The 24,356-nt window shown below is 41.2% G+C and overlaps 1 protein-coding gene across 3 annotated transcripts in view; it reads right to left on the bottom strand.

Annotated features, from left to right (window-relative positions):
• LOC123760820 (uncharacterized) overlaps positions 1–24,356 on the bottom strand; it is a 948,105-nt gene that overhangs the window by 471,586 nt on the left and 452,163 nt on the right. For all 3 annotated transcript variants that reach the window (XM_069328212.1, XM_069328211.1, XM_069328210.1), the window contains exon 6: positions 22,149–22,400. In XM_069328212.1, the coding sequence (XP_069184313.1) occupies positions 22,149–22,400 (252 nt within the window). The remainder of the gene's footprint in view (positions 1–22,148; positions 22,401–24,356) is intronic.

Genomic DNA, 24,356 nt, shown 5'->3' on the forward strand with positions numbered 1-24,356 from the left:
GTGTTAAGTGCAAAGTTCCCTTGTGCATTGTTGCCTGCTTCAGTGACTATCACACACTCGTGCAGTACTTAGAGTGTTTATAGCGTTGTACTGTAGAAGCTTGATAATCTGGAGCCCGCCAATCCGGAAAACGCTCTAATTCGGCAAAAATCGTGGCCGGATAAACTTATCTCCCTATCCAGCCAGAATGTCCATAGAAGACAAACTAGCGGATATTTGGCCACATCAGCATATACTGTTAGAGTTGAAATCTGATCTGGTTACCTTCCTACCGCTGTTGCCAAATCCAGACAGTAAGCCGGACAAGCGGACATTATTCCAGATCCGAAAGGCAGGCATCGGGCCGTACCGTATTAATCCTGTACAGCTATGGCTCGAGGCATGTGGTGTAGGAGAGGGTGGGGTGGGTTGGTGGTGTTGAGAGAGGGGAGCATTGGGACAGACTGCCTGGGGTATAAGGGGCATGCAGAGGGGCCTATACAGTAGAATAACTGCCAATAATTTTAGAACAATTCATCACAGTCAAAACCAAAAGAAATATTATATAATACTGTATTATAACAAATACAAGTTTCCTAAAAAAAATTGTACAGGCTTTATAAAAGTTTGCTCCTGAAATATTGGGAGTTTTTCTGCCTGGTGGCCTACATAACATGTATGCCTGCAAGGGGACACGTCCAGACCTGGTCAAGCCAAACAGCCCATGTGCTCCCGACCCTTGCGTTATACCACAGTGCTGTGCCATTAGTGAAATATTTTCTTAAATACCTTTTTTGTTTTCATAGTAACATTGAACATTTTTGGCAAAAACTATGTCTGGTAGCAGCATCAATTATTCTAGAGGTTTTAAGAGGAAGAAGGTTACCCTAACAATTAAAGACAAGTTATGTGTTATACAACTTTGTGAAAGTGGCCGATCGACTTCAAGTGTTGCCAAGGACTTTAATATAGGTACTAGTACTGTTTCTGATATCAGGAAACAAAAAGAGCAATACCCAAAATACATTTCAACCAGTGAGAGTGAAGGTGCAAGCACTAGCAGAGGGTGCAATTGAAGAACTACGAAGTCATCAAAGCATGTACAGTTGGATGAGGCTGTGTACAAGTGGTTTGCTCAGTACTGCACAGCTGATGTGACAATTCGTGGTCCAGAAATAAGAAATGCTACAATCAGGTTTGCAACAAGCCTTGAAATAAAGGATTACCATGCAAGTGATGGGCGGGTTGCAAGGTTCAAAGCGAGGCACAATATTGTAAAGAGGAAAAATGTTGGTGAAAAATTAAGTGCAGATACAAGCAGTGTAGAACCATTTAAACATAAATTAAGAACATACATTTTGTCAAATAATTTATATTCTTATCAAATTTATAATGCTGATTAAACTGGTCTGCATTGAAGGAGTTTACCCAAAAAATATCTAGCTATGAGGAGTGAGGGTTGTTTGCCAGGGCGCAACAAGGACAGACTGTCGGCCATGATGTGTGCTAATACCGACGCCACAGACAGAATCACATGTAATTACCTAAGTGTAGTTACAGGATGAGAGCTACACTCGTGATGGTGCATCTACCCAGCACTCTTTGTCATATGACGCTTTGAAACTACTAACGGTTTTGGCCTCCACCACCTTCTCACTTAACTTGTTCCAACCATCTACCACTCTGTTTGCGAAAGTGAATTTTCTTACATTTCTTCGGCATCTTTGTTTAGTTAGTTTAAATCTATGACCTCCTGTTCTTTAAGTTCCAGGTCTCAAGAAATCTTCCTTATTGATTTTATCAATTCCTGTTACTATTTTCTACGTAGTGATCATATCACCTCTTTTTCTTCTGTCTTCTAGTTTTGGCATATTTAATGCCTCTAAGCTCTCCTTATAGCTCTTGCCCTTCAGTTCTGGGAGCCACTTAGTAGCATGTCTTTGCACCTTTTCCAGTTTGTTGATGTGCTTCTTAAGATATGGGCAATTGTTATGTGAAGATATGGGCAAATTGATACGTGTGCAATTGTTGGCAAATCCAAGAAATCAAGAACCTTGCAACATTGCTTGGACAGACTGCCTATGAAATATTATAACTCAAAGAATGTATGGTTTACACTGGAGATATTTTTTTTTTCTTGGTTTTATGATGTGTTCTGCAAAAAAGTTCAAGACCATCAAATTAAGAAACTCAAAGTGAGGCCAAGCAAAGTTCGGGCATTGCTGTTGGTTGATAATGTGCCTGCCCACCCCAGAATTTATACTTTAATCTCACGTGATGGGAAGATAACGTGTATGGTACTTCCTCCTAATACAACCTCTCTCATCCAGCCTATGAATCAGGGAGTTATCTGTGCCGCGAAGAGGTTGTACACTAAAAAAATGCTCAACAAAATTTTGGTGGTTTTGCCTCTCAAGGAAGATGTGGAACTCAGAGGGGATAACAGAGCTAAATGAACCCTTGAGAATTTTAAAACACTTTAATACAGCCGGGTTGTAAATACACGACGTGTTTTCTTAATCGGTTCCATAGCCGCGTCGTAAATAGCCGCGCGATGTAAAAAAAAAAAACATATAAAATCCAATTCTTATTCGATTGACTTGGGGTTAATATGAAAATGTTTGCCATTAAATTTCCATTTTCTCTAATAGCCACATGGCCTATTTGGGAGAACAGCATTGTATTGTAACTTAGTGGAGAGACTTTTGAATTGTTGACACAACGAGGGTAATCGCCCACTTCACACACTCTTGGTGTGGGCCGCGATCATGATTCTACACTTATACGCATATGTCTGTGTAGGGAATTTTATTGCGATTTCAGTGATATAAAATTTAACGCTGTAGGACTATTGTGGAGCTGACAACAAATAAAAAAGTATGAACATCTTGTTGCAGTTTGGTGTCACTGCGAGTGATCTACCTTGAGGTTACCTTGAGGTGCTTCCGAGGCTTAGCGTCCCCGCGGCCCGGTCGTCGACCAGGCCTCCTGGTTGCCGGACTTATCAACCAGGCTGTTGGACGCGGCTGCTCGCAGCCTGACGTATGAGTCACAGCCTGGTTGATCAGGTATCCTTTGGAGGTGCTTATCCAGTTCTCTCTTGAACACTGTGAGGGGTCGTCCAGTTATGCCCCTTATGTGTAGTGGAAGCGTGTTGAACAGTCTCGAACCTCTGATGTTGATAGAGTTCTCTCTCAGAGTACCAGTTGCACCTTTGTTTTTCAATGGGGGTATTCTGCACATCCTGCCATGTCTTCTGGTCTCATGTGATGTTATTTCTGTGTGCTGGTTTGGGACCAGCCCCTCTAATATTTTCCACGTGTAAATTATTATGTACCTCTCCCGCCTGCACTCAAGGGAGTACAGTTTTAGGCTCTTTAGTCGGTCCCAATAGTTTAGATGTTTTACTGAGTGGATTCTAGCAGTAAAGGATCTCTGCACGATCTCCAAGTCAGCAATTTCTCCAGCTTTGAAAGGTGCTGTCATTGTGCAGCAGTACTCTACTCTAGAGAGCACAAGCGTTTTGAAAAGTATCATCATCGGTATAGCATCTCTAGTGTGAAAAGTTCTTGTTATCCAACCTGTCATTTTTCTTGCAGTTGTGACGGCTACTTTATTGTGTTCTTTAAAGGTAAGGTCTTCCGACATGAGTACACCCAGATCCTTTACATTGCCTTTTCGTTCTATGTTATGATTTGCCTGAGTTTTGTACGTGGTTTCCGTTTTTATATTTTCATTTTTTCCATAGCGCATGAGCTGGAACTTATCTTCGTTAAACACCATATTATTTTCTGTAGCCCATAGAAAGACCTGATCTACATCTGACTGGAGGTTCGCCGTGTCCTCTATGTTGCCTACTCTCATGAAGATCCTAGTGTCATCTGCAAAGGATGATACAGTGCAATAGGTTGTGTTCTTGTCTATGTCCGAAATGAGGATGAGAAAAAGTACTGGAGCAAGCACAGTACCCTGGGGAACTGAGCTCTTCACGGTTGATGGGCTGGATTTTATTTTGTTGACTATTACACATTGGGTTCTGTTGGTCAGGAAATTGTAGATCCATCTGCCTATTTTTCCGGTAATTCCTTTTGAACACATTTTATGTGCAATAACACCATGGTCACATTTATCAAAAGCTTTTGCGAAATCTGTGTAAATTACATCCGCGTTATGTTTGTCTTCCATAGCATCTAATGCCATATCATAGTGGTCCAGCAACTGCGACAGGCAAGAGCGCCCTGTTCTGAAACCATGTTGTCGGGGGTTATGGAGTTGCTGTGATTCCATGTATTTTGTGATTTTACTTCTTAGCACTCTCTCAAAAATTTTTATGATGTGCGATGTTAGCGCTATCGGTCTGTAATTTTTTGCCTCTGCCTTATTTCCTCCTTTATGAAGTGGTGCTATCTCTGCTGTTTTTAGTATATCAGGAATAACGCCAGTATCTAGGCTTTGTCTCCACAGAATGTGGAGGGCCTGCGATAGTGTTTTTTTACAGTTCTTTATGAATATGGAGTTCCAAGAATCCGGGCCTGGTGCAGAGTGCATAGGCATACTGTTTATGGCTTCTTCAAAATCCAGTGGGGAATAGGGTGACGTCTGATATATGATTTGATACGGTTTTATTTATTTCGTGGTGGGATAGCTAATGCTTTGGTGACAGTTTATACATATGATCTTGTAGAGAATTTTATTGCGAGTGCTGATCCCCTCAAAGTGTTAAGAACTATTCCATCAAGGAAGCAATTTATAACTGGGCCAAAGTGTGGAATTCCTGAAAAAAAAACTCCTAACATGTACAGACAGCAGTGAGGAAAAAAAAGAAATTAATTTTGAAGGCTTTATAGATAAAATCCATGGAATGTTCAGAAATGCTGGTGAAAATTTAGAAAGACAGGATGTGGTTGATTGGCTTGAAAGAGATGCTAATTATAATGTCCCAGGATATAGTGTGATGAGCGAAGAAAAGATTCTCCACTCCGTTACTGGTGAGGCAGAGGGAGAGGCAAAGGATGACAATGGCAATGAGGAACCAACACCTAAGACCATGAAATACAGTTTCCTCATGTCTTCTGTTGACATGTTAATTAATTCTTTATTCATCTGTGCTAATCCAAAAGTTGGAAATATATATCAGTACCTGAGATGAACCAAAGAGCTGATCATAAAAGATGCCAATGAACACAAGAGGCAAGCTAAACTTGAATCTTATTTTAGAAGAACAACAAGCCTTCAACCAGTTAGGGTCACTGGCCTTCAACCAGCGAGGCCTCACAGGCAAGCCAAGCGTCTTCAACCAGTGAGGCTTCACAAGCAAGCCAAGAGCCTTCAACCAGTGAGGTTTCACAGGCAAGCCAAGAGTCTTCAACCAGTGAGGCTTCACCAGCTGGCAGTCAAAACTGATCTTGCCTCATGTACTGTACAGTACAGTGACATCTCTTCTTATGAATGCTCCTATGTACAAACTTTTTGCGTTACGAGCCCAATTTTTTCGTAAAATGTGAATCGGCTTACGAGCTTTGCCTCAAGTATGCATATGGGCGACCTAGCATGAGGTTCCTGGTGGCACAGTCACCCGTGCTTCAGTTTACCAGTGCCTCCCCTTAGTGACGATCGAGCATGAATTCTTTTGTAAAGAATTTCATTGTTTTCTGCTTTTGGGGGGTTTTGAACATAAAAGTAATTATTATATATCATACCATGGGTCCTAACAAAGTCAGTGGTAAGGTTCAACCTAAGAAAACACATGTGAGGATGACCCATAGAGCAAAAACAAGAGGTCATTCGTATACAAGAAAATGGTACATAGGTTGTTAAACTAGCTAGGCAGTACAACAAATCTATGTCAATGATATGCACTGTAATTGGTAAAAAAAAAGAGGACATTATGAGTGCTAAAGTGGCAAAAGGTATGTTAACAATCATGAAACAAAGAACACAAACACTTGAGGATGTTGAAAAGTTGTTATTAATTTAGATACATAACAAGGAATTAGCAGGTGATAGACTTTCAGAGGCCATCATTTGTGAAAAAACAAAGCTATTGCATGAAGACCTTTTAAAGACTACCCCTGGAACAAGTGATACAGATATGAAAAAGTTTAAGGCGAGCAAGGGATAGTTTGAGAAATTTAGAAAAAGAAGTGGCATTCATAGTGTTGTGAGGCATGAGAAGGCTGCCAGCTCAGACAAATCAGCAGGTGAAAGATATTGTTGATGAATTTAAAGATTTTGTAGATAGTGAGGGATACCTACCACAACAAGAGTCTAATTGTGACGAGACAGGGCTATTCTGGAAAAAGATTGCTAAAAAGGACATACATTACCCAGGAGGAGAATTCATTGCCTGGACACAAGCCTATGAAAGATAGGCTAACTCTTGTGTTGTGTGGTAATAGAAGTGGCGATTTGACAATTAAACCCTTGCTTGTGTATCATTCTGATATCCAAGAGTTTTCAAACAGTATAATGTGCAGAAAAGCCAAATGTGTGTGAAGTGGAGGGCTAATAGAAAGGCATGGGTGACGAGGCCAAAAAAATATCTACAGGAGAAAAGTTAGCCACTCATGGCCGTGCTTCTACTCGACAATGCTCCTGCTCATCTTCCAGGCTTGGAGGATGCATTGTTGGATAAATTTAGTTTTGTTACACTAAAGTTCCTGCCTCCTAACACCACACCACTCCTCTAATTCAGCCTTTGGACCAGAAAATCAATTCCAATTTTAAGAAGCTTAACTACTGTGATGCGCTGGGTTTATTGTGACATTCCCCCCTGTGCACATGAAATCAAGTGTTCCCAAAAAATTATTTTTTTGTTTGTAAAATGATAAATTCCCTTTCCTAAACATGTCTGTGTAAAAATAAATACAAAATTCCACTTACTTTGGTTGTTGGGACATGGACAAGGTGCGCTGTGATGTGATCACGGGCTGGTCACCCGTGCGTGAAGCTCCCAGGGGCAATCACGTGTGCCATTCAAGCACTGTGAGTTGCCACAAATATATTTTTAATTATTTGTTCTATGTATTGCCAATGCAGTTTTATTTGTTGTTTTATCGTATATGATGCATATTTGTGTCTTTTACAATATGTATACAATAGAACATTCATAATGTTCCATGGAACTGTGATACATGTGTCAGTAATATGTCCACAATATATGTTTATTGTTGTAATATTACTTGTTAGAAATTCACTAAAAATACAATATGTTCAGTTTCACACACTATTTACACAGTCACACACTATATTACACACTCAATACCTCGGAAGTGAGTAATAATCAACGAAGTAGTCCATGGTACACAGTGCGACTTTGCTCTCGTTGCACCACGTACAGATAGATTTTTTGCTTCCTGCTTCTTCGTTCTTTGTGCTTGCAAATATTGCACTCACATACACCCATGGCTTTAGTAATTGTAGGTGGTATGTAGCCAAGCTTGTAAAGCGTAAGGTAGTCCTGATAAGATTATAGAAAAAGATCAAATTTGCAAGGTAGTCTTGAAAAAATCACTTTGTTAGGACCCTGACTGGAAGAGATTCAGTCATTCTCGGAGAGTGTCAGTCAATCTGGAAGAGATTCAGCCATTCTGGAAGAAATTCAGTTATTCTTGAAAATATCTATGGGAAAACACCACCATGGAAGCCAATAACACTGATCATCTATGCTATTTGTATCAGATGCATCATCCTTGAACCCAGAAAACAATTCATATATGTATCACCTATATATATTGGAGATGGCATAGGTGGGCAAGGGTGGCGCTCAGAGCTACAACTGGATATGCTCACTGTATCGTCCTCATAGGTGCTGTATCACTTGCATCCGACCTTTGTGTTAGGTCCTTATTGCACCTAGTTTCATCAATATCATGAAACTTAGGTTCTTCAAACAATAAAGTCTGAATTTCACCAACAGAGAGCAATCTTTCAACACCACGTCAGACAGGTGTTTGGGAGCCAGAGGCACGTGCACCACCCATAGATGCTCACTCATTACTAACCCAGCCAACAGCCCTACGACATTCTGGGAATTTTTTCCAAGATGGCTGCCTCTAAATGGAGGTCCCAGGAGTCCATTTCGTACCCAACCTACTGCGAGCGCGTTTCGACCGTGCACGAAAAAATAAAAAATACTTTTGTAGGTTGGCGCAGTAATGGGCGAATGGCATTTGTCGTTTGGTGCAGTGCAGTAATTAATTAAAGGGCACTTTTCTGGAAATGTTTTGAAGTGACTAATTCCACAAACCTCACCCTCAGTTCTGGAAAAATCATTTTAACATTTGTAGTGCTTTAAAACTCATTGACAATGCCTGGCAAGAAGTGACTCTAAAAAACATGATCTCTGGCTGGTTCTTATGAATTTGTGGCCCCTGAATGTGTTCCAGAAATAGACTTTGCGGGGTTTGAGTCTGAACCTGAAGTGCCTATTGTTGAGAAAAAAATTTCTCTGGGCCAGAAATTGGGCTTGGAGTTGGATGGTGCCAATGTGGAGGAACACAGCGAAAAACTGATTGAGAAACTCCTAGCCCTTCAAAAGGAGCAGCAACACGAGCCAGCTGAGAAAATTTCTTCAGGGGAGAAGGAGGTAGTACAAAATGTCCCTTCCTCAACAATTATGAAGTGGTGAAGACTATGGGAAGAAATACAAACTTTTGTTGAAATGACTCACTCAGAACAAGCTGTAGTAGGCCATTGCCTTAATCTTTTTAATGACACTGTGATGTCTCACTATAGACAAGTGTTACAATGTAGGGGAAAACAAGTCTCTATGGAAAGGTTTTTAGTGAGAAAAACAAGCAGTGAGCCGCAAGCAGGTCTTTGTGGTATGCAGAAAACTGCACGAGAGAGAGAGTACCCCAAAGAAGTCATCACTTCCTGATGTTATAATGGAAGGGGACTTCCCTTCCAAACACTAACACCTCTCTTGCTCCCCCCTCCCCTCCTCACCGTCTTCCATATGCCAACAAGAGTTGCCAAAAAAGGTAAGCTATAACTTGTACATACTATAGTACTAAATATTTGTGTGAATTAGGTATGAAAAGTATTTTGAAGTTAATATTTAAGAGAGAGTGGAATGGATTCATTCAATTTAAAATATTTCTTATGGGAAAATTCTTTTTTGGGTTGCAAATTTTTGGGTTACTAAACGTCTCTGGGTATGGATTAAATTTTTAAACGGAGGGGGCCACTGCAATTTGAGGTGTTAATTTTAGTGTTGTGTTAGAATAGGTAGCGTAAATTGTCAAGAATTCCTAACTTCAAGATGTGTAGCATCAATCAAGAAGACGAACTACAACAAGCTAAGTTGAGGTTTCTGGTTGAAATTAACCCTTGTATGGCGCCTGGCTGTTTAGCATGTGTCACCCACAGGTGCATACCAAAAAAAAAAAAATAAAATATTGTTTCTTCTAAACCTGTTAATTTGTGTTCACAGATCAGGGGAAAAATAATAACAAAATCGTAAATGGCATATATTGCTCGCTATAGGGTGGGGAAGTCTGGCAAAAAAACATGCGCTGACTCAGTGTGTGTCCCAGACGGTCTGTTGCTTGCCAGCTGTCAGGCCAGAGTTGCCACAAAGAGATAATTACCTAATTATTTCAATGTCTCTCATTGATTTTTAGTAGTTTTTTGCTGTAATATTATTCAATAGTGTGTAGTGTGATATATTTATATAATAAAATGAGTGAATCATCGCTATATTCAAAAATATGGTGTGCATATTGTTGATTTAATTATGTTCATCAAGCAGTGAACAAATACTTTGTCGGTTATTACACTATATACACAGGTTATATATAAGTATCTGCATGTTTTGTTCACTGTAACGAACCACTAAGTTACTATTATAAGTCAAAAAGTAACGAGGAGTGACCACCACACACCAGCCAGCCACTCGCTGCCAATCACTCCCTCAACACCTCACTCGCCCACATTCTCCTCCCACCATACTGTTTTTGTTTTTATTCACTATATACGGACGTTATATATAATTACAGAATCTACATTCGTGTTCACCATAACAAACCACTAAGTTGGCATGGTGAATGGCAGTGGCAGCCCGCCACTGGCTGCTACTTCCTCCCTCCCTCAACTCACCTGACTCACCCACATTCTCCTCCAACAATACTGTTTTTGCTTTTATTCACTATATACAGACGTTATATATAAGTATCTACATTCGTGTTCACTATAACGAACCACTAAGTTGGTATGCTGAGTGGCAGTGGCAGCCCGCCACTGGCTGCCACTCCCTCCCTCCCTCACCTCACCTGACTTGCCACCATTCTCCTCCTACCATACTGTTTTTGCTTTTATATACAGACGTTATATGTAAATATTTACATGTTTTGTTCACCACAACTGTACATCTAAGCTTGTATGGTGAGTAAAGGCACAAAGACGTAGCTACTCACACAGTCAGCTGGTGGCGGCCGCCCTCAAGGCCAGACGCACTAATATTTCTCCTACAACAATACTGTTTGTGGTGTTATTACGCTATATACACACATTATATATAAGTATCTACCTGTTTTATTCACCATACTTGTACAAGTAAACTGGTATGGTGCCCAAAGACCATAGTGGTCACCAGTAAACAACATGATAAGTTGTGCAGACGACGCACCTCCCTCAAAATGGCGGCTCCCAACCTACTCCTATTGCTGTTATTACACTCTATACACATGTTACATATAAGTATCTACATTTGTGTTCACCATAGAGAACCACTAAGCTGGTATGGTGAGTGCAGTCAATAAAAGGTGGCCACACACAGTCAGAAGACAACTCCACCACCCTCCCTCCCACTGCATTATTAATAAATAATAAATAAATTTGTATTCAGGTAAGGTACATACATACAAGGTAAGATACAAAGTTGATGGATTAATAGATAGAGCTAGTACATACAATGGCTAAAGCCACTATTATGCAAAGTGTTTCGGGCAGAAAAAACCTTAGACTAAAACTTAATACTAGTTGAGGTTAAAGTATAAAATGTGTTGAGAACAAATAAAAATAAAAATAAGAAAGGGGGGAACATGGCTGAAAAAGCACCGCAAATACAATTAGGTCGACAAACAGCGTTGTTTAAAAAAACCAGTAATGGGTTGACAATAGAGGGGTAAGGTAGGTTACAGAGAATTTATTAGGTAGTGCTTAATTTTTATCTTAAACTGGTTGTAGAGGTACAGTCTTTAACCCTTAACCCTTAAATGGCGCATGGCTATATACTGATTGATATCCACAGGCGCAAAAAAAAAAAAAAAAAAAAATTCTTCCTAACCTGTTAAGTCGTGTTCCCTGATCACGGGAAAAATAAAAAAAAAATTCTATTATACTTACCAGCGATGTAATTGAGCCGAGAAGATGGGTGATGACGTCACAGTTTGCATGTTCGCTCATGCACTGTGTGTCCCGGAGGCGTCGCGCGTGGTCTTCAAGCAGCCACAGGTGCCACGAATTTATTTTCGCGTCATTATTTACAGTGTTTACGCATGTATTCTTTGTAATATTAGTCACTAATTATGTTGCACAAAATGTCACTTGACAGTTATTGTCATTATATGTTGCACACATCGAGTATACACATGCGCGCACAAACGTTTTCCATTATGGCATTATATTATGTACAGTAATCACAATGTTCATTATTTTATATGTACATACTAGCATGCACTATGTACAGGTTTTTGCACTATTATTGCACATTTAGAAGTCAAGGAGTGTGTGGTAGTCGTTGAAGCAGTCGACAGCACACAATGCAACTCCACACCCTTCACACCATGTTTGCACCATTTTACGTTTTTGCTCTCTTCGTTTTGTTGTTTTACATACTACGCATGCACGTTGGCCTATTGCACGCTTTCCACCTGCTGGCAAATTCTTTATTCTGTGTTGCTGAAAGGCATCTATGTGAGCGAGCCTGGGTGTTGCATCATGCTGCAACACTGGGTTCATGATTGGTCTTCGTATGCCAGGGACTTCTTGACCAAACTTTGCTAATAACTGTGTTGCAAGTGTAAAAGCAAATGTACGGAACACAGGTTTACGTCCAGTTTTCACCAGGTACAAATTATAGCAGTTCAACATGCTCATGTCAACAAGATGGAAAAACACTTTTTTCGTCCACTTCAATGTTTTCCGCACACACTCGATAGTGCCAATCATCATGTCAGCCTTATCAATCAAACGCATGTTGATATTGTAGTCAAGAACATAATCTGGCTTATATACTGGTTCTCTCGTTACACGGTGCACCTTGCCACTGTTCAACATTGTACCATCATGAACGGTTGACAGCAGGTTCACTTCTCTCTTGTCTTTCCACCGTACTGAGAGAATGTCATCACATTTCCGTACCTGGCACTCACCAACTGCAAGTCCACCGACAAACACTGGCATTTCCCTTCTTCGTGGCTTTACTGTGCCAACCAACCCGGTTCTATTTTCAATCAAGAACTTAGCTAGCAATGGACTTGTATAGTAATTATCTGTGTATAGGATGTGGCCCTTGTTCATCCATGGTGCCATCAGTGACTTCACCACACTACCCAAGAATCCATGTTCGTCGTTACCGGGAATGTCTACATCGCTAGCTGAATACAAAATCATGTGTAACACGTATCCTGTTTCACAGTCACACAGTACAAAGAATTTCAAGCCAAATCTGTTTCGTTTTGAGGGAATATACTGTTTGAATGAAACACGTGCTTTGAATAGTATAAGGGATTTGTCAATCACCAGCTTCTGTGCTAGTACGTAAAAATCTCTGAATTTTCCAATCACCTCATTCATATAGTGCCTCACTCGCCAAAGTCTATCCTCCTCAGTCTGGTCCTCATTAGTTGCAAAATGCACACACCTGAGGAGTATCTGAAATCTGTCTCTGGACATATATTTCCCGAAGAAAGGTGTTGGAATAGTCAGATCTTTGCTCCAGTAATCTGTGATAGCGTGTTTGACACAGTGTTTCATCAACATACATATTGCAAGAAACACATACATTTCCTCTATATTGATGTCTTTCCAACATTGCAAGCGTGAAAATTCTGATATATCTTTTCTAATGAGATGAGCCGCATGAACGTTCGTTTGGTGTACAATATATTCCATGAGGGGCTCATCATAGAATGCGGTAAAATAATCACATTCACTCATATCATCACCATTATCAGGGAAAAGATCTGTAATCCCAACGTCTTTATCGTCAAAGGCAGGAATTCGGGGAATAAAACCAGCACCATCACTCCACACTAGTACACCTGGTGTCCTGCGAGACGCAGGGGATGCAGCAGAGGCACTACGGCAAGGAAGCGATGCACCCCGTGGATTAGGAGCTGAAGCCCGTCTACGCACAGTACGGCCGCTACCTGCACGTGAGGTAGAGGCACGTGCACATGAGGTAGAGGCACGTGCACGTGAGGTAGAGGCACGTGCATGTGAGGTAGAGGCACGTGCATGTGAGGTAGAGGCACGTGAACATGAGGCTCTTGGTGCCACATGTTGTTCCATGCGGTGGAGCTTGGCTGGGCGAGACACTGCTGACGCGACAAAATCTCGCCCAGTAACACCACTGGTACTGGCACCAGGCTCGGTAACACTATGTTCTGATTCCACTTCACTAAAACCAGAAAAAGAGTCACCTTCCTCTGACTCGTCACCGAAAGTATCCTCAGACTCTAAATAATCACAGAAACTGTGTGGCCGAGGGAATATTGGGGTCGACGCTGGCCGAGGCGGCATGGGTGAGGGTATAGGCCTCGCCATAAGAGGCGGCTGTATCTCATATTCACTGTCCGTGCTATCAACATCGGTCAATTGGGTGTAGTCTTTATCAATATCAGAGTCATCAAAGTCACTTTCCTCACCATCGGAAAATAATTCACTGGTTATTTGCTCCTGGGTGAGTGATTGCGTGGGGCGTGCCCGAGAAGCGTTCAGCCGTGCGCTCGACATGGTGGCTGCCGGGTAACTGAGGCCTCCCAAGCGATAGTAGCGTGAGCTGGATTATTTTTTTAAAATGGCGGCTGTTTACTATAGCCCCTGGGCAGCGTATGGGGACCCCCTCTACCCCGCGGGCCTTTCAAATCGTGCTCGGTACGCCCGCGCATCATATGATGCGATGCGCAATTTACTGCAAGTCGGGTAAAGCATCATATGATGAGATGCGCAATTCAAGGGTTAACATGCTCGGGGTTTAATATCCTGTCATCCCCACAGGCTCATGTCGTTTTGAAAAAAAAAAATTATTTTTTCTTCCTAACCTGTTAATTTGTGTTCACTGATCACGGGAAAAATAATAAAAAAATCGTAAGTGGCATATATTGCCCGCTATAGGGCGGGGAAGTCTGGCAAATTATAGGCGCTGACTCAGCGTGCGTCCCAGGCGGTCTGTTGCTCGCAAGCTGTCAGGCCGGAGTTGCCACAAAGAGATAATTACCGAATTATTTCAATGTCTCTGATTGATTTTTCATAGTTTTTTTGCTGTAATATTATTCAATAGTGTGTAGTTTGATATATTTATATAATAAAATGAGTGAATCATTGCTGTACTCAAAAATATGGTGTGCATATTGTTGATTCAATTATATTCATCAATCAGTGAACAAATACTTTGTCGTTATTACATTATAAGCACAGGTTATATATAAGTATCTGCATGTTTTGTTCACTATAACGAACCACTAAGTAGCTATTATGAGTCAAAAAGTAACGAGGAGTGACCGCCGTTTACCAGCCAGCCACTCCCGCCCTCCCTCCAGTCATCTGACTCACCCACATTCTCCTCCCACAATAATGTTTTTGCTATAATTCACTATATACAGACGTTATATATAAGTATCTACATGTATTGTTCACCATAACTGTACATCTAAGCTTGTATGGTGAGTAAAGGCGCAAAGATGTAGCTACTCACACAGTCAGCTGATAGGCAGCCGCCCTCAAGGCCAGACGCACTAATATTTCTCCTCCAACAATACTGTGTGGTGTTATTACGCTACATACACACATTATATATAAATATCTACCTGTTTTATTCACTATACTTGCACAAATAAACTGGTATGGTGCCCAAAGACCATCGTGGTAACCAGTAAACAACACCGTCGTCTGCATGGTGGCGTTGTGCAGATGACGCCACCGCCCTTACCAAAATGGCGGCTCAAAACCTTCTCTTGCTGTTTATATCCTCTATACACACGTTATATATAAGTATCTACATTTGTGTTCACCATAGCGAACCACTAAGCTGGTATGCTGAGTGCAGTCAATAAAAGGTGGCCACACACAGTCAAAAGACATCTGCACCACCCTCCCTCCCACAGCATTACTCCTCCCTCCATGGCGCACAGCGCTAAATATCACCACAATCCTGCTATTATCAGAACCCTAGTCAGTTTTATCACAGTCAGGGGTCTTCTGTAATAATATCATCGCTACATAATAGCATGAACAAGTATAATTTGGCATTTTTAGGCGATGCTGTGGTCACAAGCTGAACAGCAGTGCTGTTAGCTTATGCTGCTTGCGTCAGGCTTGGTTGCTCACTCAATACTGAGGCCAATAACACCCGGGAGTTTGGCCCACTATTTTTTTTTAAAATGGCGTCTGTTTACAAGAGCCCTGATGAAGTGTCATCTGCAAAGGATGATACATTGCTATAGGTTGTGTTCTTGTCTATGTCCGATATGAGGATGAGAAAAAGTACTGGAGCAAGCACAGTACCCTGGGGGACTGAGCTCTTCACGGTCGATGGGCTGGATTGTATTTTGTTGACTATTACACATTGGGTTCTGTTGGTCAGGAAATTGTAGATCCATCTGCCTATTTTTCTGGTAATTCCTTTTGAACACATTTTATGTGCAATAACGCCATGGTCACATTTATCAAAAGCTTTTGCGAAATCTGTGTAAATTACATCAGCGTTTTGTTTGTCTTCCATAGCATCTAATGCCATATCATAGTGGTCCAGCAACTGCGACAGGCAAGAGCGCCCGGTTTTGAAATCATGTTGTCCGGGGTTATGGAGATACTGTGATTCCATGTATTTTGTGATCGTACTTCTTAGCAGTCTTTCAAAATTTTTTATAATGTGCGATGTTAGTGCTATCGGTCTGTAATTTTTTGCCTCTGCCTTATTTCGTCCTTTATGAAGTGGTGATATCTCTGCTGTTTTTAGTATATCAGGAATAACGCCAGTATCTAGGCTTTGTCTCCACAGAATGTGGAGGGCCTGCGATAATGGTTTTTTACAGTTCTTGATAAATATGGAGTTCCAAGAATCCGGGCCTGGTGCAGAGTGCATAGGCATACTGTTTATGGCTTGTTCAAAATCCAGTGGGGATAGGGTGACGTCTGATATATGATTTGATGTTGCTAAATCAGGATGGGGTCAGGACTGGAGTAAATGAAGGTTGTGTCATCAGCAAATAGAATTGGTTTGAGGTGTTGGGAGGCATTTGGAAGGTCATTAATGTAGATGAGAAAGAGGAGAGGGCCAAGTATGCTGCCCTGAGGAACACCGATGTTGATGGGTAGGGTGGGAGAAATTGAATACACAGAAACATACTGGAGCCTGTCAGTAAGGTAAGATTTGAGGTATTGCAGGGAGTGTCCTCTGACTCCATAATGATGTAATTTAAGAAGAAGGTTTTGGTGGTTGACAGTGTCAAAAGCCTTATGCAGGTCCACAAATAACCCAACAGGGAACTCATTTTTATCAAGAGCTGCATGAATCAAGTTAATCATACTAATAAGTGCATCGTTAGTGCTTTTTTGGGGTCTGAAGCCATATTGACAAGAGTTAAGTATATTGTGTTTGGCTAGAAAAGAGTAAAGCTGCTTGTAGATTAGTTTTTCAAATAATTTTGACAAGTTAGGCAGGATTGATATGGGTCTGTAGTTGTTAACATCTGTGAGATCACCACATTTGTGGACAGGGGTTACTCACGCTTTTTTTAGAATATCTGGAAAGGTTTGGAGTTCAAGTGACTTGTTGAAGAGCAAAGCAATAACAGGGGCTAAAGATCTGGAGGCTTTTTTGTAAATTAAAGTTGGTATCTCCTCAAGGGCACTAGACTTGGTTTTAAGGGAAAGGATTATCTCATTAACGTCAGTGGAATTAGTAGGCCTTAGGTACAGAGACTGAGGATAGTTACCTGTAAGATAGTCCTTAACATCAGTACTGGAACATGGAATATCATTTGCAAGGGATGACCCAATAGAAGAGAAGAACCTATTGAACTCAATAGCAGAATATAGCTGCCTCTATCTCAGGCGGGGCATTTAAATTATAGCACTAGACACGAAATCATATATATATGATGTGCGCGGTTTCAGTTTTGTCACTGAAATCATATAAACAGTTGCTCCTCGACATACGATTGCCCCTACTTACGATAATTTTGAGTTATGATGTAAATTTCATCGAAAAATGCGACTCGACATCCGATGGTGTCGTCGACTTCCGATATTTGTTGGTACACATTCGGGTCACGCAGCCGACCTGCCTCAGTTTACTACAGTTGTCCACTTAGTGACGATCGCGCCTATAAGAAATTCCGCTTTTGTGGTGATTTTTTGCATTTTGAACATTAAAGTAATTATTATATATCATGCCATGAGTCCCAGGAAAGTCAGTAGTAAGGCTCAGCATATGAAAATCCATGTAAGGATGACCATAGAGCAGAAACAAGAGTACAGAATGTCTCTTCCTCAACAATTAACACTTACACTGCTCAGGGGTCCTTGGGACATTTACACCCCTGTGCGCAAGAAAAAAAAAAATTCAAAATTTTTTTTTCGTCTTCTAAACATGTTAATTTGTGTCCCCTGAGCACGGAAAAAAAAAAAAAATCGTAGGTTACATATTTTGGGCGCAATTGACCGAGGAAGTCTGGCAAAAAATGGGCATTGACAGAGTGGTCGTCAGACCCGGTCAGCGTCACCCGCGCTGACAGATGGGAGTTGCCACAAAGATATTATTACCTAATTGTTTCAATGTTTCCGATTGATTTTTTCTTAGTTTTTTTGCAGTAATATTATTCAATAGTGTGTATTGTAATATATTTATATAATAAAAGTGGTGAATAATCACTATACTCAAAAGTATGATGTGCATATTAGTGATTCAATTATTATGTTTATAAAACAATAAACAAATAGTTTTGCTGCTATTACACTCTATACACAGGTTATATATAAGTATCTGCATGTTTTGGTCACCATAACGAACCACTAAGTTGGTATTGAGAGTCGAAAAGCAACGAAGAGTTACCGCCACACACCAGCCAGCCACTCGCTGCCACTCCCTCAACACACGCACTAAACTTTCTCCCCCAACAATACCATTTGTGGTGTTATTACACTATATACAGACGTTATATATAAGTATGTATATATTTTGTTCACCACAACTGTATAGCTAAGCTGATATAGTTAGTTCAGGCACTAAGAGTCGTCGCTATACACAGATGGCGGCTGGCGGCTCCCTCACTCTTTCAAGGTCACACGCACTAAACTTTCTCCCCCAACAATACAGTTTGTGGTGTTATTACACTATATAGACGTTATATATAAGTATGTATATATTTTGTTCACCACAACTGTACAGCTAAGCTGATATAGTTAGTTCAGGCACTAAGAGTCGTCGCTACACACACAGTCAGCTGACGGCTCCCTCACTACTTCAAGGTCACACGCACTAAACTTTCTCCCCCAACAATACCGTTTGTGGTGTTATTACACTATATACAGACGTTATATATAAGTATGTATATATTTCGTTCACCACAACTGTACAGCTAAGCTGATATAGTTAGTTCAGGCACTAAGAGTCGTCGCTATACACAGATGGCGGCTCTCTCACTCTTTCAAGGTCACACGCACTAAACTTTCTCCCCCAACAATACCTTTTGCAGTGTTATTACCCTATATACACATATTATATATAAATATTTACATGTTTTATGCACCGTAACTGTACACCTAAGCTTGTAGTGCGCCCAAAGAGCATAGTGGCCACCCTCTAAACAGCTAGACAAATCGTGCAGACGACATCACCTCTGTCATCTATATGGCTCCTCCCAGCATAATCCTTTTGCTGTTATTACACTAATACACACATTATATATAAGTATCTACATTTGTGTTCACCATAGAGAACCACTGACCTGGTATGGTGAATGCAAACAATAACAGCTAGCCACACAGTCAGTAAACGATGCTGTCTCCCTCCATCTCTCAGCATCACTCCTCCCACAGCGCTAATTATTACAACAATCCTGCTATTATCACAACCCTGGTTATTTATATCACTGTCATGGGTCGTCTGTAATATTGTCATCGCTAAATAATAACAATTATATATTTATTTTGACATTTTTCGGCGATGCTGTGGTCACAAGCTGAACAGCAATGCTGTTCGCTCATGCTGCGTGAACCGGCCTTGGTTGCTCCAACAATACTGTGCCTCTCACACCTGAGAATATTGCCCACGATTTTTTTTTTAAATGGCATCTGTTTACAAGAGCCCTGAGGAAGCTACTGTGAACCCTGTGTAGCCGCGGGCCATTTGAATGAGGCCTGGCACCCTATGACGTATATATACGCCATGCGCACCATGGGACATGTTTATCAGGGCGTATATATACGCCATGTGTAGTTTAAGGGTTAAGAAAATGTGTGCAGCATGAGAAGAATTGCAAACCTTTGATGAAACGACTCACCCAAATCAAGCTGCAGTAGGTCGTTGCCTTAACCTATTCAATGACACTGATGCATCATTACAGACAAATGTTAAAATGAAGGGAAAAACAAATGCCTCTTGACAAATTTGTAGTGAGACAAACAAGCATAGAACCACAACCAGGTCCTACTGGTATTCAGGCAAAACGTAGGAGAGAGAGTACCCCAGAGAAAACATCACTGCCAGATGTGATAATGGAAGGGGACTCCCCTTCCAAACAGGAACAACTCTCTTCCTCCCCCCTCATCACCATCTTCCATACGCCATCAAGAGCCCTCCATAAAGGTAAGAGACGCTTTGGTACTGTATTGTAGTTAGAAAAAAACATTGTATTCAGTATAAAATGTATTTGTATGTTAATATTTTGAAGGGTGGGGAACGGATTAATTCAATGTCCTTTATTTCTTATGGGAAAAATCGCTTCGACTTACGATCCATCTCTGGGAACGGATTAGCATCGTAAGACGAGGCCCCATTGTATATGATTTGCGCGGTTTAAGGGTTAATCACTAGACCTACTAGAATCACTGATAGTACTGCCACAGCTCTTGATCACATCTGGACCAACATAACCTCTCCGCTTACTTCAGGGATAATCACTGATAGCTCTACAGACCATTACCCCACATTTCTCCTAACCAACATTCAGAAACCATCTCTAGATACAAGGAAGATGAGATTTAGGGTGAACAATGAAACTTCTATAGGCAATTTTATAGCTGCTGCCGCTAATATTAACTGGGAGTCCGAATTAGGTACCATAGGGGACATCAACCTAGCAGTGTAATCATTTCTTCAAAAAACTCTCAGCCTTTATAACACCCACTGTCCTATGCTAACGAAACAAGTCACAACTAAAAGGCTAAACAATCCTTGGCTTACAAAGGGGATACTTAAATCTAATAATAAAAAACACGAACTTGAGAAGAAGTATAGGTTAGGTATCGTCTCCAAAGAACTTTCAAAGTATTACTCATCATTACTATCTAAAATAATTAGAAGAGCCAAAATTAAATACTACGAAGATAAATTTACTCAAACAAAGGGCAACATCAAGAAAACATGGAGCACAATTTCACAAATATTGGGATCAAAAAAGATTTTAAATAACAAACCAATAATCCTGTCCAATAACGATGGTCTGCTTTCAGCCACTGATACTGCTATTGAATTCAATAGGTTCTTCTCATCCATTGGGTCATCCCTTGCTAATGATATTCCATCTTCCAGTACTAATGTTCAGGACTATCTTACAGGTAACTACCCACAGTCTCTGTACCTAACACCCGCTAATTCCACTGATGTAAATGAGGTAATCCTTTCCCTTAAGACCAAGTCTAGTGCCCTTGCGGAGATACCAACTCTAATCTACAAAAAGGCCTCCAGATCTTTAGCCCCTGCTATTGCATTGCTCTACAACAAGTCACTTGAACTCCAAACTTTTCCAGATATTCTAAAAAAAGCGAGAGTAACCCCAGTCCATAAATGTGGTAATCTCACTGATGTCAACAACTTCAGACCTATATCAATTCTGCCAAACTTGTCAAAAATATTTGAAAAAGTAATCTACAAGCAGCTTTACTCTTATCTAGCCACACACAATATACTTAGCTCTTGTCAATATGGCTTCAGACCCAAAAAAGCACTAACAATGCACTTATTAGTATGATTAACTTGATACATGTAGCTCTTGATAAAAATAAGTTCCCTGTTGGGATATTTGTGCTGTGATACTACCTTTTGAAGACTGGAATTCTCACTTGTGCATCAAGAATGAACCAAGCTGCACTACCGTGACCCCTCAGATGTAACACAAACAATGAGCAACAGTTTCAAGCTCAACAAGCCTCAATGTAGAACAAAAAACAGGAGATAATTTTGTCACCCATAGGTTTATAAACCCATGGAACTGTCTACCCACTGAAGCCATAAATGTCAAAACAATGCAAAATTTTAAAATCCAGCTTGAAAAAATTATCAAGAGAAATAAGGGAACCTTTGACAAGCTCCCAGTTTTCTGTATGTGTCTAAGTTATTAGGGTGTTATCTGGTCCTCAGATAAATTCAGGTAAATTCAGAAATCTTTTCTGAAAAATTTAGCTTATTCACACAAGTATATTTAAATGTATATCCAGCAAAAATTACTCAGTAGTTTATATACTCTGCATTTCATCATGAAATTTGCTATATATTTTAGAAATTACATTTTTAAATGTTATTTTCACTACAATAATCTTTTATTACAAATAAATCATACGAAATGGTGGAATATTTTTTTTTTAATTTTCATGCAATGAGAACAAAGTCATTGACCATGCATTGAGAGTAAGTCCAAATCACTTACATATATCTCTAGTTAGTGCCACTTACCTGAGTTCCCTATATTCATTTTAAGGCAATGTGTAAAGCAACTTACCTGAGCTCTCTGTGCCTTGCACATCAGGACATGCTTGATACTTAAACAGTAGTCGACTGTCACTAGTGCAGGAGTCTATAGTAGAGGCAGGAACACTACACTGGCCATGTCCTCGAGTATAGCTGAAGGTGAGTGGCCCTTTGAAGGGACATGCTGCTGGAGGAGCATCCCGACGAAACATAGAGAAGAGAAGCGCATCACCGGTGATCTGTGCGCAGAGTGATGCCAGGTCACGAGATGGCTCACACAGTGCTAGCAGAAGTAACAAACAGAAGAAACATTATGTTGGTGCATGCATATTCATTTCTGACTGGCATATATTTAAAAGTAAAAACCAGATTTGAATGTAATGAAATACCAATTTCTGGTTAAGCCTTGGTGGCTCCCGGAAGATACCATCTCTGATGTAGGTGCTATCAGTCGCAGAGTTCTGCCACCTACTGGGTTCAAGAGCCAGAGCCTGGTGTACCCCCCTTCCCCCTCACAGAAGTGCAGGAAGTTGTGGCATTTTTATATTAGGAACCATTGAAAATGTCATAACACTAGCACCCGCTCCTTCACTCCACCCTTCCCCTCACTTTGTGAGGGGTGGGAGAGTGGGGCAGCCCATGGTTTGCATGCTGCTCCACCATCAGTTCAATGACTAATGCAAAAAGACCAGACTCCCTGAGGATGTGAGTTAAGGAGCCACTTGGGTTCATCCAGAAATTGGCGTTTCATTACATTCAACACCGATTTTCTTGGGGAGTACCCTTTGTGGCTCCCTAAAGCTAACTACCCAAAGAGAAGGAAACAAGGGAGGAGGAATCACTGCAGGAATCAGAACAAAGGAGAGAAAGTCGGTCACGAGAATTGGCCCAAGGCCACCCAAGGGCTCTGAGTCATGGGAACATTGATCAGGTACTGGGCTGCCAGAACCCTGTTCGACCTCCAGAACCCCTGTGCCCAAAAATAAGCCCAGGATCAGCAAAAACAGCCGAAAGAGCAGCATACTGCCAGTCATCAGGAGCACGAGGGTAGACTGCAGGCTGGCTAAACTTGATGACACTGTGAATGACCTGGTGCAGGAGTCTATAGTAGAGGCAAGAACACTACACTGGCCATATCCCGAGTATTGCTGAAGGTCAGTGGCCTTCTGAAGAGACGTGCTGCTGGAAAAGCATCCCTGTTCCAAGGAATCAGGATCAACCCACAAGGCAGCCACAGAAGCAGAAGCGATGGCATCAAGATAGCGATGGAGAGCTGCTTCCAGACAAAAAACATGATGCCCCCCCAGGCTGAACCAAACAAGCATCAACAACCAATGGACACCTCTTGAAGCCAAATGACTCATTCTTCGACAGAAAAGGAGTCAGCTGGAGATGAAGAAACCATTGAATGTTATGGTTTCATTCCCTGGGCTGAAAGAACAAAAACCCTGGTGCTGAAGGCGAACATGAAGCTTCCCAACATGGCAACTGGAAACCAGGGAAACCAAGAGACAGTTGAGAAAACAATCCCAGATTGAAGGGGAAACTGTAAACCAAGCCGAAGAGAGAAAACGGAGCACCCAGTCCAGAGTCTAAGCAGGCCCTGTGGTACATGAGCAGGCTTGAAGTGAAACAACACAGGGGACAGCCTGTGATACAGAGCCAAGGAAGTATTGACCCCTAAATGCAAGTGCAGCAGGTCTGCCAGTGCCATATGATATGAAGCAACAGTATTTGGCATATGATACTGATCAAGCAATTACCAGGATGAAAAGGAAAGAACCCAGTCAGAAACAGAAGAACAATACCTAATTAAAAGACAAGAAGGGACAAAATGACTGCCAAGAAACTTCATATTGCCATCTCGAGGAAACCTGCAGTGAGACACCATGAACGTAGCCACTGATAGCCATAAACATGGCGATATACCTGTACACAAAATTCAGATGTGAGGGGGCAGAGGAGAAGCTCAAACCTGCAAAGCACATTGCCAAACCAATCTTCTGGAAGAGGTGGAGCTGCAGGAAAATGATCAGATTTCAACACCAAGCAAGCAGCACTGAGAACCAAGGCTAGGCCAGCCACCAGAGAGCTACAAGGCTCACTCTCCCATGTAGGACTTTCAACTGCATCAAGACCCAGAGCAACAGCTGGACGGGGTGGAAAAGGTACAGGAAACTCCACCTTGATCAGTCCTGCCAAAATTCAATCACTATGAGGGCCTCACAGTCGGGGAACA

The sequence above is a fragment of the Procambarus clarkii genome, chromosome 21, assembly GCF_040958095.1.
Source record: "Procambarus clarkii isolate CNS0578487 chromosome 21, FALCON_Pclarkii_2.0, whole genome shotgun sequence".
Classification (NCBI taxonomy): Eukaryota; Metazoa; Arthropoda; class Malacostraca; order Decapoda; family Cambaridae; genus Procambarus; species Procambarus clarkii.